Raw genomic sequence first — 18,098 nt, forward strand, 5'->3', positions numbered from 1 at the left:
GCCCGGCAACAAGAGCAGGAACTGACAGCAATCGAATCCGTGTTTTGCCTTTAGTTTCTTTTGCTTTAAGTCAGTTGATTCTCACACAGCTGTCCGGCTAGTATTCCAAACGTCATGAACTTGAACGAGTGTGAGTAATGAGTGAGAGGAAGCATCGCGTTGGGGTCTGTGGCTGGCAACCGGAGAAGCAGTTTGGTGAACACCTTTACCAGAGTGATTCACGGGAGGTTGAACGTCGTGAGAGAGGGCAGTGAAAAACAGAGCAAATGCAAGAAGTCCAAGGAAGTGGAGAAAGCACCTCGTAAACTACGTCAGGGGAGACAGAAGCAAAGGTGAGAGGAGGCGATTGCTCACACGAACTGTGGACTGTGGGGGGTGGGGGGGAGCCATCAGTGGAGCGATGCCCGGTGAGGAGGGACTCTGCGGAGCAGCCTTGTAAGCTTCCACTCCTTCGCTGGAGGGATGCCATAACCTGCAGGCCTCTAAGACGTAGGTGGGGGCGGGGGGGGGGGCTTCAATACTGTCGACAACACTCACACACAGGTCAGCCGCATTCAAATATAAAACATTTATTTCTTAGAAGTTGGAGTAAATTACTTTTATCTGCTCTGCTGATGATTCTAATGCTACAGATGTCACCAGGCGAAGACAAGTTTTGCATGCAATTATGCAACTTTCCCCTTGAGAGAACATGATGAATTCAGTGTTAATATTTATATAGGAAAAATGTATTATTTACTCTAGTTTTGCATGAAAAGTTAAACTTCAATAATTTGGCTCAATTGAGTGGAAGAAGCGATATTTCTGGTAGGTACATATTCATTGCCTTCACTTGACTTGCTGAGTTTGCGGTGAAGCATCCATTTGAATGACGAACAGTGAGGAAATCGGTCACGGTCGGAGGAAAAGAGCCCTAGACGCAGTCAGGATTCCTGAGCTGAGCTGTAGGTCAGTCTTGCTAGAATTTTAAGTGTCGCATTACAAGTCTGTCGTTTCCTAGATAAACAGATGGCATTGAGGTGGCTCATGTCCAAGACACCTTCGGTCTTGTCAACGGTATGTTACTGGCTTAGTTTGGTTCTGAAAGGTTTACAAAATCCTTTCAAGGTTTCATAGAAACAATACTGCAAGGTATCCAAATGACTATGCTTCTCATTGTACAAAATAGCATCTACTCTATACCAGTCCCTGGGTGGCCCAAAGGGTTACATCCTCGACTGTAAGCACAACGGGTGACTGAATCCATACAGAAGTGCCTGGACGACAGGCGTGGAGATCTGCTTCCCACAGGTCAACACTGCAAACCCTGTGGGATAGCTGTACTCTGAACACGCAGGGGTGCCGTGAGATGGAATCCACTCAATGGCAGCTAGTCACCTGAGGCATAACAGAGAGGAGCGTGGTGGGAGCATTCACCTGGTAGCATGGAATGACATCCTAAGACGCCACAAGTCGGAGGTATCCAGGCAAGAGAGGCAAGGGCGGTTCTGCTACCGCATTGTAATTCCCACCCATCTTGAAATTGGGAGGAAGGGGCCTGCGAATTAGAGGTTGACCTTTGCTTGATAACCATATAGAGGGAGAAAATCAGAGGCTTCAAGTGTTAAGGTAACTTGCGTCCATGGCGCACGAAGTAGGTGGCAAGATGAACAATCAAACCCAGGTTCACCTGACTCTCAAGCCTTTCCTGTTGAGGACTAAGTTCTCTTCCCATCCTTGGACAGCTCTCTTCTTGTCCCCCTGAGGAGGTAAACACTTCCTTTACAAGACTATGTCCTTTCCTTGCTTAGCAACCTCTTGTCACTGTACACAGTGCGAACTTCTGCCTCACTCAAGAGGGTGAGTCACTTGCAAATGGTGAACTAGGAGTCAATAATACTTGACTGTCAGTTTCAACCCCCTGTATGCCTGGAAGCTGAACAGAGGTAACACTGTGTGTACATGCTCATGCTTCCATCCTTTTGCTCAGGCTCGTCCCTACACTGCTCATCCCAGCTTCCTAGCAGCCCCCCTTTCTCATCCTTCACTGAAAGCCCTGCTCAAATGTCAGCCGCGCTCCCTACAGTCCTAACATCTCTGGGGAGAGAGGGCGCTTCTGCTTCCAGTGTTTCTGGGTGACTGTCCTGATGACAGCACCTCCTCTAGCTGCAGGTCACGCCTCCCTTGCTTACCAGGTGCTTCTCAGAAGACAGGGGGCATGGATTCACCCACTTATCCCTCCAATGTCTGTCTCGTAGTAGGCCATCAAAATTACTGATGAGAGGGAATGAAATGGTCCTATCCCCAACAGCCCTGGAGTATGGATGATAATGTAAGCGTTCTCTTGGAGCTTAGGTACTCAGAAGCGCCACAAGCCCAGGTTTCCATGACAACCGAACAGCGCGGCGAAGGCGCTTGCCGTGCTTGTGAAGCTCGCACTCTGGTTTTTATTGGGTCCCTCTCTTTGCTCCAGTCCCTGTTGAGGGGGACCAGGAAGGCTTTCCAAGGTACATTTGCATATTGCCATTCGGCACATCTGTTGCTGCTTGTCTCTGTCTTTGCTGCGGCTGGATTTCCGCCAGCGTTGAGTAATGAGGCCATTACCACAGGTTTCTCTTGAGGCCAGCTGAGTGAAGAGCGATGGGCCAGGTCCTCTCAGCACGATTTCAGGCGTCTCCCTGGAGCCCAGCCATGGAGTATGCAAATACAGTTTAGTGTCAATACAGAGTGGTAAGGTTTGCATTCATGCCGGCATCAGACTTGCTGGGAAAGAACCACAGGAGAGGTACTTCTTGGCTTAAGAAAGGTAGGTGCGTCCTCTTGGTGTGACCTCCTTTGGAAGGTAGAGCAATTGCAGGAAAATGGCTTGTTCTATCCCTCCCAATACCTTCCTCTTCTAATTTTGAGAAGCATGTATTTGGTCAACTATTTAATTCAGTAAAACAATGATTTTCAGGGCAGCTCACTAAGAAGAATTGGAAATGGTCATAGGTACCCCTTTCATTTTTGCCAAATGGTTTCCCCAAATCATCTTTTTTGGCTATAAAATTATAAAAATAATTGCTCATTAAAATAAGGCAGCTAGCTGGCTCCTTTGCCATTTAACTCAAACCTGAAGGCCAGGTGTATGTCATTCTCTCTAGATGAGCTGGGCCAGGCCACATCAACACCCCAGTTGTTTCTGCCTCTTCCTCCTCTCCGGGCGGTGGGGGTATAGCAGTCCTGTGTGTATCCTTCCACAGCCTGCCCCTCAGAGTCACATGCATAAAAGAGGTGGAAGCCCACTGTAAACCATAAGGCGCTGTATCAATACTGGTGAGATAAAGTTTATTGTGCCAACCTGGCCAATAAGCACACGTGGGGTTAATAGAAGGGCGGAGAGCTACATGGCTCAGTGAGGCTCACCTTTCGAGTTCTCGGGTCTCTTGCTTTGTGATGGTCAGACCAGGGTGCAGCTGCCTGAACCAGCTCCCTGCTTCAGCTGGCAAGGCTTGATTCCTGCAAGACTTCCTCAAGGAGAAGCCCCATGAACCTACTCCAGTGCAGCCCTGGGTGCTGGATCAGCCATGTGGAGACAACCGCCAGCACTGAGATGCTTACACATTCACTGACTCAGCTTTCCTCCTGCAGTCGGCGTCCCTGTGCGTGTTTTGTGAGATGGAGGAGGACTTTGTGGATTGGTGTCGGACATAGGGGTTAATGTTGGACTTGTGGGCTTGGTTTGCACTGGGTTGGGAGGTTTTCTTGACGTGCACTTAACCTTTATATAAAACTCTCTCTTACACATATGAGTTTCTGTGGATTGGTTTCTCTCAAATATCCAGACTAACACAACTGGTTTTTGAGGACTTGCGATTTAGCTTGCCAAGGTATGGTTCCAGGACATTGTTCTATTTTCTGCAGTGTTACAAGATGCCCGCCAGGTTTCAGATCCACTTTTATTAACAGACACTAACAGCTAATAGGATTAGTGACCTTTTCCTTTCCTTCTACCTCCCTGGGTTCATCTTGTTTAGTTATGTATTTTAATTTATTGTTGTGTCGATTATTCTAAGAGGTGCGTGCTCCACTTCTGTATTTTTGTTCCCCTAACAGACATCACTATTGTTTCACTGAAAACTGTGCCACTGGAGTGAGCTCAGTTCTAAATATGAAGGACCATTGTCTCAGGGGATCCACTCTTCTCTTTCTTCTTTTAAAAGAAGTTCCTTCCAACACTGTCACCCAGCGTGACCCCCATGGCTACCACCACTGTCACCCCCAACCCCAGATCAGTGACTGTTCTGAACAAAGAAATTTAGAGATTTCTGTAAGATACAGAATCTGCACCTTTCAACCCCATTTAATTAATACCTATCTAATCCAGGTGAGTTTAAACATAAATGTTAAGCAAAGGACAAATGGGAAACCATGAGGAATGTCTCATTTCGGTGGGGGAGACTTTTTAATCAAGCAAGGAAACCCAGAAGCCAGAGGAAAATATAAACTTATTTGACAATATGCAACAATTTGATATCTGGTGGGGGGAGGGAAGAGTCCAGGTCAATAAATAATGAATATATTAAAATATGACACTTTTCCACACCTATGCTGGAAATAAACAGGTTGTCGATAGAAAATAAAAAGTGAATATCTTTAGTAAATATAGGAAAGGGCATTTCTTGCTATTAATCAGGGGAATTTAAATTAAAATCACAATGAGGCACATTGTTAGTGAAAAAAATTAAGTGTTAATTAGCCCCAAATACTGATGAAAATCTAGGGAAATTAGTATTCTCATAGGTTACTGATTTTAAAAAACAAACAAACAAACAAACTCACTGCCATTGAGTTGATGCTGACTCATAGCGGCCCTATAGGACAAGGTAGAGCTTGTGCCTATGAGTTTCTGAGACCAAAGCTCTTTATAGGAGTAGAAAGCCGGGGTCTTTTGAGCAGTGCCTGGCAGTTTTGAACTGCTGACCTCAGAGCCCAGTGCATAAGCACTACACAGTAGGACGGTATTAAAAGTTCCCCCTCACTTTTGTCACTAAAAACAATGTTTCCTTAAATAGAATTACAATATAGGTGTATCCTTACATATTGTTGATTCCATTTTTTAAAAAGATAGCAACTAAACCTCTAGTTGTTGAAATATTCAAATACAAAGAGTTTTTGTATTGGGAATATTAGTCTAAAAAATTCACAGCTAACGAGTCATGTCTGACTAATAACGACCTTACAGGATAGGGAAGAGCTGCCCCCCTGGGTTTTCCAAGACTAATTCTTGTGTGTGTGTGTGTGTGTGCGCGTGCGCGCGCGCACGCAAACTTTTAATAGAGAAGGTTGACAGTCTTTAGTTCTTCTCAGAAACACCAACGTCCAGTGGTGCAGCCACAGCGTCTAGTGGTCTTGGTGTGCTGGCCTTGAACTTGAAGGACCCAGAAGTGGCGCAGCCCTGCGTGGTCTCGAACCGTTTCCAGTCGATCCAGATCTTCACGGAGCTTGTCCAGACCGCCGGCCAGGACCCGGCTGTACTTGCCATCCCTCACGTCTTACTGTCTTTTCAGAACCAGCCCGTGGATTCTGAATCAACGTGAAAGCCCGCCGAAACGCGTCTCGGTGAGCTCCCCTGCACTCTGGGTGAGGTCCGGGTACACCACGAGAGCGTTTCTTCGCCCCGTACCCTGACTGGCAGTGTTGGCAAAGGTGCTTTTCTGTCGCTCATGCGCTGGAGCCTCTCGGGGAACTCTCGAGATACGCCCCGGCAGCGACGGCTTGTAGTCCTCTGGGTGGAAAAGCCGTAATTCTTTACGGGAGCAGAAAGCTCACCTTTCTGCACCTTCAAACTGATAAATTTGGCATTAACAGCCCAATTCGTAACTAGTATGCCACAACCTATATTGTACTTACGCTTTAGGAAACATCGTTTTTAGTGGAAAAATTGGGAAACATGTTAGTGTCCGAAAATATGAGTCAACTAAATGCTGATGCCTCATGGAATATCATACTATTATTTTAAACATAATCTAACATAAACATAATTATTTCTACATCTAGGGGATACCCTTATCTAAATTACAAAGTGAAAACTACATGTCCCAGATTAATGTGTATTGTAAAAACCTATTTTATTAAAGTGAATTAATAAACGCATACATACATCTCCATACAAACCTGTATGTGTATGCACACTGAATAGAGTTATAAATAGGGGCCCTTGTGGTGCAGTGGATAGTGAATAGAGTGTAAATGTGGGGAATTGTGCTCAGCACAGGACGGCATGAATACATACAAATAGTTGGGCTACTGGCTTTTAAATTCACCTTTGGGTGGGTCCCTCTAACAACAGCTCCTAAGGTTACATGTAACAGCCATGAGTGAGAAAGTGCTGGGACGTGCAGCTTCATATGATTCTGTGGATATGTGGGTTCAGTCTGTCTGGAAGCTGCATTTCAGGCAATTCTTGGTCAGGAGCACTGAGCTAGATAAAGTGTAGAAGCAAACCTGGTTTCTTCGCAACCCTTTGCTGAAGCCCAGGAGGAGCACGGGCTACCGGCTGTGTGGTGAATCCACGGTGCCTAGGAACACGCCCAGTGGCTAATCCCAAATCATGTCCTTAATCACCTTCCGGGAGCTTCCCTTCAGTATCTGTGAACCACCCCTTTACTCCCACTCCAGGAATAATAGTAAAAATAGCAACATCAACCTCAGCTATAGCAAGAACAGGACTAATGTATGATGAGTGTTGTATTAGTCTAGGTACTTTAGAGAAACAAATGCACAGAAACTCATATGTATAAGAGAGAGTTGTATATAAAGGTTAAGTGCACATCAAGAAAACATCCCAACCCAGTGCTACCCAAGCCCAGAAGTCCAACATTAACCCACTGCCCTATATGTCCAACACCAATCCACAAAGTCCTCCTCCATCTCACAAAACACACGCAATGATGCCGAGTGCAGGAGGAAAGACGAGTCAGTGAATGTATAAGCATCTCAGCACTGGCAGGGGTCTACACACGGATGCTCCAGCACCCAGGGATGCATTGGAGTAGGTCCATGTGGCTTCTCCTCGCGGATGTCTTGCAGGAAGTGAGCCTTGCCAGCTGAAGCAGGGAACTGGCTAAGGCAGCTGCACCCTGGTCCGACCATCAGAAAGCAAGAGACCCAAGAACTAGAAAGGTTAGGCTCACCAAGACATTTACCTCTCCTCCCTTCAGTTAACCCCACATGTGTTTATCGGCCAGGTTAGCACAATAAACTTAACTATATCAAGTGTCCTCTATGTACCAGACACCTAGCAAACCAAAAAATTCATGACTTCTCAGTCAACTCCAACTCCAATAACCTCATGGGATAAAAGCAGAGAGTCTCCAAGACTGCAGCAGCCTGTGTGGAAGCTGATTGGCACATTGCTCTGCTGCTGGGGGACTGGTGGTTTGCACTGTAGACCAACCCCTGTATCCTGACAGCTCCAGGGCTCCAGGTAGATACACTCAAACACTCAAACACCCCGCCTGCAAGACCATTCTGACTCATTGTGACCCTGTGGGATCGAGTAGGACTGGGTTTTCAGTGCTGTAAATCTTCACTGGAGCAGGAAGTCTCAATATTCTCCCTGGGACCATCTGGTGGGTTTGAACCACTGACAGCACAACATATAACCCGTTACACCACCAGAGCTCCTTTCCAAGTATAGGTACTTCATATGACTGTTTTGCACATGCACAGAACGCCTGCGAGGGAAACAGGAAAGGACGTAGATGTGCGTTCCCCTGCTGAGGTGGGTGTGAAAGAGACAAGCAGCACACCAAGGGCTAAGGAGGAGGAATTGTGAACTTCCATTCGTTAAGATTTCCTTATCAAAGGTTTCATCATTTTTTAATTCAGAATATTTTTGTGATATGCAATTCGTTATCTGAGTCATTTTGTGATGTAATACTTCCAGTGTACTTGGGGAGACCTGTGTTCACTTGGGTAAACACAAGCGAACACTTCTAAAGAAAATGGAACATCAGGAAATCTTTATTGAACAAATGAGTGTCTGTGAGTCTATTTGAAAGCTCTTGCTTTTAATCATCATGCTTCGCTGGTTACCTGCAAGCAATGTAAATATGGTAATGGTGAGTTATGAGACGTCCTCTCTGAAATATTGTAAGAAAACAAAATGATAATGCCACGGACACAAGACAGAAGCAGGGAAGAGTGTTTGTGGTGTGTTGTCTTAATGTTTCTATCAGCCTACGTGTTTCCCACACACCAATTTTTTGAAATATGTCTATTTAAATTCAATCAATTAAACAGTTGTATTTTATATAATCAAGTAGTATATTGACTTAGAAAATTGTATTAATTTAAATGAATTCATTTCATCTAATTTTATAATAATATATACATTTTAATGAATTGCTTCAGGGCAAATAACTGGAAAGTAACAGAAAGATTGAAACTAAATATTACATTCGAATTCTAAAGTTTCTTTAGTGTTACCCAAAGAGACGTGATATGGCAGCCACGTCCTGATGGATTTGAGAATACAAGAATGAAAAACAATATTCTATTTAAAATCAAGATTTGTCAAAACCCAAAAGGAATAAATTCTGTTTGGGAACTTTATTAAGTGACAAAGTTGACACTATTCTGTGTCCTGCTGTGGTGGCCCAGAATGTGTCAGACCCTTTACCCGCCAGTGTCTACTTCAATCCATGGGCTGAGGTGCCTGCCACTCACCAGAAGGAGAGGAGCCCTTCCCCCTTACGTGACAGGCAGAAAGAAAGATCTCACCACCATCAATGGAAGATTGCAGGTCACCCTTGTATTTTCATATTAGTTCACAAAGAAACACTATAAAATATACACTCAAACAAACAAAGCCAAAACAATAAACAAACAAACAAAGCTCTTCTGGGCCTTATTCCCCAACCCATATTTTTGAACCTGATTTCTAGCTCTTTACATACAGATTGCCTTTCTTTTATTTCTTTTCACACATTTTAAAACTCAACATTCACAGAACCTAAGACCATATAAAAAGTCAATATGAGAATTAAGGTTTGTTGAGTAACTGCAACTGAGTGGGAACGAAAGAGCTCTTTTTCAGACAGATTAGTATTGACCAGCTCTATGTCTACCTACTGATGTGTGCCCAGGTTTCACTACACTGACATCTGGAATCACCACTTCTCTCACAGTAGTTTCACATCCATCCTCAGTTCTTGGCAGCTTGAAAGTAAGCTAAGAGACCATGGCATATGCATTCAAAATTTCATTTTATGAGAAGCCAAGGATCCTATTTGGGTCACTACAATGGTTGATGTTCTTTGTATGACCTTTGAAAGAAAGGTAAGGTTTCTACCATCTAAATAGTCCCAACAATTCAAGTTTCAGGGTGGCCATTACTCCCGGGGTCTCAAAAGCTAACTCTACAAGCCAAGCGTTCAAACCACACAACAGACAGACTGAGACACTCCTGTGCGCTCGCCTTGTGCTACGATGCGTCAAATCTTAAGTGAAGTAGCAGAATATTTTCCAGAAAGAGATTGTGGAGAAGAGAGACTTAGTGGAGGGAGGGGGATGAGACATAAGCAATATTCAACTAAATTCTATTTCAGGTTGTGTTGCTTTTCAAAAGACTGATTAAGGGGGGGGGGAGTTGAAATAGGTGTAAGATGAACACGGAGTGGTGTTTTAGGGTGAGCATTGGACTGCTTACCACAAAGTCAAACCTCCCGTCTGCTCTGGGGAGAAAAATGAGGCAATCTGCTCCCATAGAGATTGACAGCTTTGGAAATGGCATGCAAGGTCATTGTGAGTTGCTATCAATTTGATGGCAATGGGTTGTATCCGTGAACAATGATAGTGGGAGAGAGGGGAAGATTGTGAACCTGGAATGACTCTCGCCAGTGAGAAGAGCTGGCGCTGCAAAGGAGTGTAGGAATTGGCAGGGCTGCCTGAGAGGAGCTTTAGGAGTAAAGGGAACTTGGAAGCTCTCAGAATCGTCTTCAAATCAATATTTAGCTCGTATGAAAAACAATGGATCATTTAACAACAACATAAACGAAGCCCACAATGCAGAGAACGTTTAGAAACAAGACTAAGCATACCTTGAAACACGAAAAAAAATGTGGATAAAACACCGAACTAAAAGACATTTTGAGGCACAAGAGAGCACATGGGCACTGCCACCTTCTTTCAGCTGGCCCTGGGTGGGTCCTTTTGGAGATACTGATATGGAAATGGGCAGAGGTGAGATCTCTCTTCTGAGATCAGGGACCCTGAAGAGAATTCACGCCTCAGAGTCCTAGGGCCATCTTTGCCACCCTGGGAAGCATCAAGGCCGCACAGAGGAAACCACAGTTCTCAAGCCAGAGTTCCTAGCAAAGGAATGGCACACCTGGATGCTGTGGCACGGTCAAAGTGCTACAAACCCTTCTGCACACTTACGCTTGAGTTCTGTCGTACTTACTTTATTGCACATGGAGAAACAATTCTAAGATTAGCACTGAACTATTGTTCACACTTTAGGCAGGCTGACAGTAAGGCAAGGCTAAGAGATAGATAGTTTTCTAAAGAGTTTAAGAACTTGGATCCAGCCACGCTTAAAGTAAAACACCCATTAGTTGTCTTAGGTGAGTTGCTCCATTTAGCTCAAGTTGGGTTGCTGTTGATGCAAACTGTAGAAGGCTTTACTAATATGCAGGCTTGGGACACTGTCACTCCTTTGCTCCTAACCCCTCCCCCCCAACCTCCTCACACACCTCCCCCCCCTGCCAGCTAGTATCAGCGTTGGTTCCCAACACCAGCTCAGACACCTGCTTCAGAGCGCTTCTAAAAACAGGACTCAGTCCAACCTCCCGTCAGTAATCAAATAATCAGAGTTTCAAAAGGGATCACACAGTGAGTTCAACTCTTACCTGTCTCAGATCATACACACTTAAGATGATGGAGAGAACCGACAAGATGATGATGGCCACCGAGTATTCCGTGTAACCTTGACTCAGCCACAAAGTTAGGGTGAAGGCTTGGAACAGATAGAATGGATTTAAAACCTACAGTTATAAAAATGGCATTTGGGTTACTTGTATGGACTGTAGTAGTAGTCAAGATACTAGCATTTCTTTATAGAAAGTCACTATTTTTTCTTATTTTTACAACATATAATAAATAAGCTCTAATATTTAAAAAAACACCAGTTTAATAGAACAAAGTATTCTTGCATTGAGGGAGTACTTGAGTGGAGGCCCAATGTCCATCTGCTACCTTAATACTAAACCTATATATATATATGCATGTAGATCTACTTCTCCATTATCATATATAAATATATTTACATATGTACATGCCTTTATTTAGACCTCTATAAATGCCCTTTGCCTCCTAGCTCTTTCCTCTATTTCCTTTTCTTTTCCTCTTGTCCCACCACCCTCAGTGCAAGAATACTTTATTCTATAAAACTGGCATTGCATGTTGCTCACCCTCCCGACACAACGTTGAAGACAAAGTGGGTACATAAGGAAATGTGGTGAAGAAAGTCGACAGTACCCGGATATCAAAAGATATAGCATCTGGGGTCTTAAAGACTTGAAGGTAAACAATCGACCATCTAGCTGAGAAGCAAAAAAGCCCACATAGATGAAGCACATCAGCCTGTGCGATCATGAGGTGTCGAAAGGATCAGTTATCAGGCATCAAAGAACAAAAAAATCTTATCATTGAGTGTTCATCTCCCCGATAAGATTGCTGAAGACAAAGCGAGTACATAAGCAAATGTGGTGAAGAAAACTGATGGTGCCCAGCTATCAAAAGATATAGCATCTGGTGTTTTAAAGGCTTGAAGGTAAACAAGCTGTCATCTAGCTGAGAAGCAACAAAACCCACATTGAAGGAGCACACCAGCATGTGTGACCATGAAGTGTCGAAGGGATTAGGCATCAAAGAACAAAAAATCATATCATTGTGAATAAGGGGGAGTGCAGAGTGGGGACCCAAAGCCTATCTGTAGGCAACTAGACATCCTCTTATGGAAGGGCCTCAGGGAGGAGATGAGCCAGTCAGGATGCAGTGCAGTAATGATAAAGCATGCAACTTTCCTCTAGTTCCTAAATGCTTCCTCCCCACCTACTATCATGATCCCAATTCTATCTTATAAATCTGGCTAGAACAGAGGGTGTACACTGGTACAGATAGGAACTTCAGGGAATCCAGGGAATCACAGGGAATCCAGGGCACAGGGAATCCAGGGCAGATCCCTTCAGGACTAGTGAGAATGGCGATACTGGGAGGGCGAGATGGAAAGGAGGAACCAATTACAAGGATCTACATATAACCCCCTCCCTGGGAGATGGACAACAGAAAAGTGGGTGAAGGGAGACACAGTTTAAGATATGACAAAATAATAATTTGTAAATTATCAAGGGTTCATGAGGGAGGGGGGAGCAGGGAGTGAGGGGGAAAATGAGTTGATGCCAAGGGCTTAAGTAGAGAGCAAATGTTTTGAGAATGATGATGGCAATGTATATACAAATGTGCTTTACATAATTGATGTGTGTATGGATTGTGATAAGAGTTGTATGAGCCCCCAATAAAATGATTAATTTTTTTAATTACCTAGAACTCTATTAATTTGGATGGAGACTGTAGTGGAGCGAAATTTCTTTATTTTTTTAAAATCATTTTATTGGCGACCAGAGATACAAGATCTCTGTCTGAAGAGATGCACCAGAGACTATGGCTCCTAGGCGATAGGGTACCTTCTCCTCATCTGGCCCAAGATTAGGAAACTGAGCTAGAACAACAGGCTTCCTGGCCCATGGAGGCAAAAGCCAAGGGACCACATGCATACGAGACTGAGGACCAGAGAGACTCGTTGCTGGCAGAGGACAGGTATTGTTGTAGACCAATGACTATATCCTTACTATTAGCTGAGTCTGACTTGTGGCAACCTACTAACTTCCCTACTAAACCCCCTTAATTGTAAATATTGTCTGGGAGTTCTCTGTAGCCACTGACAGGAATTATTGAACGTAGCATAGAACCAGAGTGCCATGGGACTAACGGTTGGCATCAGAATAGGGTAAAGAAGTATGGAGGGTGAAGGCATGTCTGACCCTCCTTTGGGGCACTAAGGAGTCAGAGAAGTCAGCTATATCCGCCTCGATTGCCATTCACTGCAGAGACCATGTCAATACATAGACTGAGATACAGTGGAAGCAAACTTCCTTTAAATTTCAGCACTCACAGCCATGCCCACACTTAACCATTTAATGTTGAACTTAAAAATTTTTTTACTACTAACAAAAATCCCACAATTTAACTTTTAAAGGGGATTTATTCAGGATGGAGGAGAAATATGATTCTGTTCAGATTTTCAGTTTGTTTGATTTTCTTTTGACAGTTTGGGACAATTTAGTTGTTGTCTTGTTTTCCCCGTAACCACAGGCTACAGGAAGAATCAACTCGTACTGTGAATATAAATGTAATACAGTATGTTCTTGGCATTTCAGGTCTTAGCAGGAGCCCCTACGAGTCAGTCAGGGCAGCATGGCCTTGCCTTGAACAAGGATCGGTACCGAAGAGAAATGTATACACACAAACCAGCCTCTCCCCCAAACTCACTGCCCTCGGTCAATTCTGACTCATAGCGACCCTATAGGCCAGGGTTGAAGTGCACCCATGGGTTCTTGAGGCTGTAATTCTTTACAGGAGAAGAAAGCCTCATTTTTCCTTCACAGAAGAGCTAAGGGGTTCCAACTGCCGACCTTACGATTAGCAGCCCAAAGCGTAACCTCTGTCCCCAGCCTCCTTGTTATCCGCAGGCTGCAGTGACAATGAGGCAGTCTCTATCCTCAGCCCCACCCCTGGTCACCCAGACCTGCAGTTTGGGGTTTCTCAGAGCGCCCTTCATTTATTAGCTGTCCTCAACTTTTCCCACTTTGGAGCTGCTGACTCCATCATTATAGCAGAGAGGGCAAAGCTGAGGGGTGAGAGAATGGCCGCATGATGTCCAAACCGAGCATGAATTTAAGAACCAGGGTTAAGGAAGCCGGGGTTCTGTCCTTAAGGAAATGCCTTTTATAGTTATCGTTAAATTAAGCATTAGCTAAAACGAATGTTGTCCTCTTCTTATCTTCACTTTTTAAAATTATCTAACACATTAAATACAATTGTACTTTAGTCCTAAAAATCAACTGATATCTGTTAGGAAGCTGAATAAGCTTCATTGTAAGGGTTTTTTAAGGTCTTGGATACATTTTGTATGTTAAATATCTTATCCCTTAATGTTTCTTATTATTTCCATTTTAACATACTTTACTTACAAATTATAGCTCTTCTGTTTACTTGGCATAAAATGCTCTAATCGTAGATTATGCACTAATGATAATACAATTTGAATTTGCATAAACTCAGTAGAAAATTGGTTAAATATTTCTTGTAGAAGAAACATTCCCATTATAATTATTTTCACTCCTTTAGTCAAGGTTATTTCACAATTGAATGTGAAGGAAGCAGTTTGTATTCGTTTCTATTACCAAACCCTAAACCAAACTCATTGCCACGGGTTTTGACTCACAGCCACCCGAGAGGACAAGGTAGAATTGCTCCTGTGGGTTTCTGAGAGACCTACTAAATAACTCACTGCCATTGAATCGATTCAAATTCATAGCCACTCTATAGGGCTGAGCAGAACAGTCCTTGTGGGCTTCCGAGGCTGAAAATCTTTATTGGAGCAGAAAGCCTTATCTGTCTTTGGAGGAGGGGATGGTGGTTTTGAACTGTGGACGTTGCTCCCATGCTCCTGTAGACCTAACAAATAGATGCCAGAAAACACTAACCCTTCTTCCCAAAGAAATCACATTGACATGAAGGAGAGTCATTGGAAACTTGAAAAGGTGCTTGAATAGAAGTTTAAAGTCCAGTTTAGGGGCAATGGAGACAGGGGGAGCTCTACAGGTGGCAAGGGACAGGATCCAGACGTCCTCTGCAAAGCAGAGCGCAGCCTACGAAAAGTGTCAACGGGTGGTTCATGGAGAGTGGAATGGGCAGAACCCAGTTCATGGTGCAATGGTGGCTAGGTCAAACCCTTAACTGGCTCTGGACCTGAAACGGAACAACTCCAGAGAGGGAACAGTCCAACTATCCACACAGGCTGTGGTTCTGGACCAAGCTTTCAAAGAGGGGAAATGCATGCACACTGGAAAAAGGAGAACAAGAGGCAGCAGAAAGTCCGACTGGATGAATTTACAGTTGAGAGGATGAGCTTATGAGGGATCTTTAATACACAAGGAAAACATTAGAACAAAGGGAACATAAGAAAATAAAATTAATACAGCAATAATAAAAAGACCAAATTAACAAAGTTTGAAACTACAGATGTAGTAACGTGGCTCTGTTGCCGTCTTCCCAACCATCAGCACCACCAAAAACTAGCGAGAAAATGCAGATAGGAGACACTAAGACAGAAATCTATCCCTTGTGTCGACAAGGATGACATACTAAAACAAGCAGTTGTTGAAAAGACCCAGTCGGAAATCCTAGAATTAAATAAATATGTATTCATTGAAATAAAATGTTAGGAGACAGGAAAAGTCAACGACAAGAGTATTGAGTAGAAACTATATAAAACACAGACTTCATTCACATAAATTTAAGTTCTCCAGAATACCAGGAAAGAAATGGTGGGAGAAGGGAATTATTGATCTCAGAACGCAAAGAAAATAGTTACCTGTTTAACAAGCAGCTTCCATATGGGCTGGATTTCCACTTCAATGGCATTGGGTCCGCACACTAGTCTTCTGTAGGAGATTAGTCAGCCATTAGTGCTTCTCTACGATCTCACTGACAAACAAATGAGTCCAGACCAAAGGAAATACAAGTATTTTCTTTGCCCTGTAGGAGGCTCATGGGGTCAATTAAATAGTTATATGCAAATACAATTTGCATGTGAAACATGATTGTAAACCACTAACACATTTTAAAAGTAAAAGTGCATAAAATGAAAAAAATATTTTTCTGGCTGAAAGAATATTGTGAGTACAGAACAGTTCAGGGGGTCAAAAATGAAAGTTGCAATTAATTTTTAGTTGAATTAAAAATAATTATACTCAAGAACAGCTAAAGGGACACCTATGAAAATGTGTTAAGCTTTCTAGCTCCTCCAGATTGCTCTCGCTCATATCCCTGTGGCCTTGGTGTCTTCAAGACCTGGGACAGATCCTGAGAGAATGAATTGAATGAATGCATGGAACCCACCAAGGACATGGAAGAGAGTACAGTGTCTCGGTAGCTCATGTCTAAGAAATCCACATATATGTACCCGATCATAAGAATCCCACATATGTGTAGTATTTTATAATTTACGAACTTCTTTTTATTTTAATTAATAAATCTTTTTATTGGGGCTCATACAATTCTTCTCACAATCCATACATACATCAATTGAGCAAAGCACCCTTATACATTCGTTGCGCTCGTCATTCTCGAAATTTACCTTCCACTTGGGTTCCTGGAATCAGCTCGGTTTCCCTTTTTCTCCCCTCCCCCTCCCTCCCCACTCCCCAATTCCCCCTGGTCCCTTAATAGTTTATAAATAATTATTATATCTTATCTTACACGGCCTGGCTTCTCCCCTCACCCACCCTCCCATTGCCCACCTCCCAGAGAGGAGGTCAAACATAGATCTCCAAGATCAGTTCTCCCTTTCTACACCCCCTTCCCTCCCGGTGTTGCCACTCCGACCACTGGTGTTGGGGGGTTCGTGTGCCCTAGATTCCCTGTGTCTCCAGATCCCCACTGCACCGCCGTGCATCCTCTGGTCTAACCAGGTCTGCAAGGTAGAATTGGGGTCATGATAATTGGGAGGGAAATTTATGAACTTCTGAAAGAAGATTTTCTCATTTAATCCTCATCATCATCCAAGGAAAGAATTAAAGCTCAATTCTGTCATCAGGAAAAGTTAATCAGTGTGGTCATGTCTTGCTAAAGGTGAATATATTGAATATTATTTATGAAAACATACTTTTAAACACAGGCGACAGTGCCAGCACCTTTATGCTCATGATTTCCTTTCGCTATGACATCCCCATGAAGTTTCTATTATCATCTCTTTTCTAAAGAAAACTGAAGTTCAAATAAACCAAGTAGCTGCCCCAAGATATCAGAACACTGAAGAGACAGAGCCAGGATTCACCCTATATTCTCCATACCTCCAACTCAGAGCTCACCTCACAAGGTGCCAGTGGTAAAAGTTTCCATGACGGTTCTTTAGCCTAACTACTGTACAAGAGACACCCAAATAAAACCGCAATTGCTCCGGGTGGAACGAGCTTTCATAGTACGCATTTCCCCTCAGGTGAGCATCAAGCAACTCACTCTGAGTTAGTGCACCCAGTGGTGTCACCTGGGAAGGCTCTCTCTGATCACTGTGAATTTTTTCATAAGAGCAGTTTTGCTCAAAACTCATTTTTTGTGATGGCAAATTTAAGAGAAACAGCGTGCAACTGTGAAATTTTGTTTCCTGATCAAGAAAAATGATGCAAAAATTGTTGTGATGTTGAACACAGCTTATGAGGACCGTGCTGTGGGAGAAACTCAAATGTACGAGAGGTTTTCTCATTTCAAAAAAGGTGAAATGTCAATTGATGACAAACCTCGTTCTGGATGTCTGTCAACTTTCGGAACAGATAAACATGTCAACTTGTAATGCATTTGGAGTTGATCTATTTAGAGGTTCTAAATAGATTGCCTAACAGTATGTGACAAAAAAGGCCTGATTTGTGGCAGATGGGAGACGGCTTTTGCCACCACAACAGTGCACCTGCTCACACGGCCATTTCAGTCATCCAGTTTGTGGCAAAAAACAGTATGCTTCTTTTGCCCCACGCACCTGACTCACCTGACCACGCTCCATGTGACTTCTTTTTGTTTCTGCAAATGAGAGGGATAGGCAAGGACAGCAATTTGACGATGTAGAAGAGGTGAAGAAAAAAAACAAGGGAGGTGCTGTCAGCCGGCCAAATAGAAGAGTTTGAAAAATGTTTCCAAGCATGGAATCACAGATTTGACAAATGTATTAAATGTAATGGAGAGTCCTTTGAGGTGATAAGGTTGTTTCGTAAAATTAAAAAATATATATAGCTTTG

General features: G+C 43.4%; 1 protein-coding gene across 1 annotated transcript in view; it reads right to left on the minus strand.

Annotated features, from left to right (window-relative positions):
• ATP13A5 (ATPase 13A5) overlaps positions 1 to 18,098 on the minus strand; it is a 114,979-nt gene that overhangs the window by 80,823 nt on the left and 16,058 nt on the right. Inside the window, exons 6-7 of the mRNA XM_075555886.1 lie at positions 15,683 to 15,752; positions 10,875 to 11,009 (exon numbers count right to left, since the gene is read on the minus strand). Of these exons, the coding sequence (XP_075412001.1) occupies positions 10,875 to 11,009; positions 15,683 to 15,752 (205 nt within the window). The remainder of the gene's footprint in view (positions 1 to 10,874; positions 11,010 to 15,682; positions 15,753 to 18,098) is intronic.

This window comes from Tenrec ecaudatus, chromosome 8, assembly GCF_050624435.1.
Source record: "Tenrec ecaudatus isolate mTenEca1 chromosome 8, mTenEca1.hap1, whole genome shotgun sequence".
NCBI lineage: Eukaryota > Metazoa > Chordata > Mammalia > Afrosoricida > Tenrecidae > Tenrec > Tenrec ecaudatus.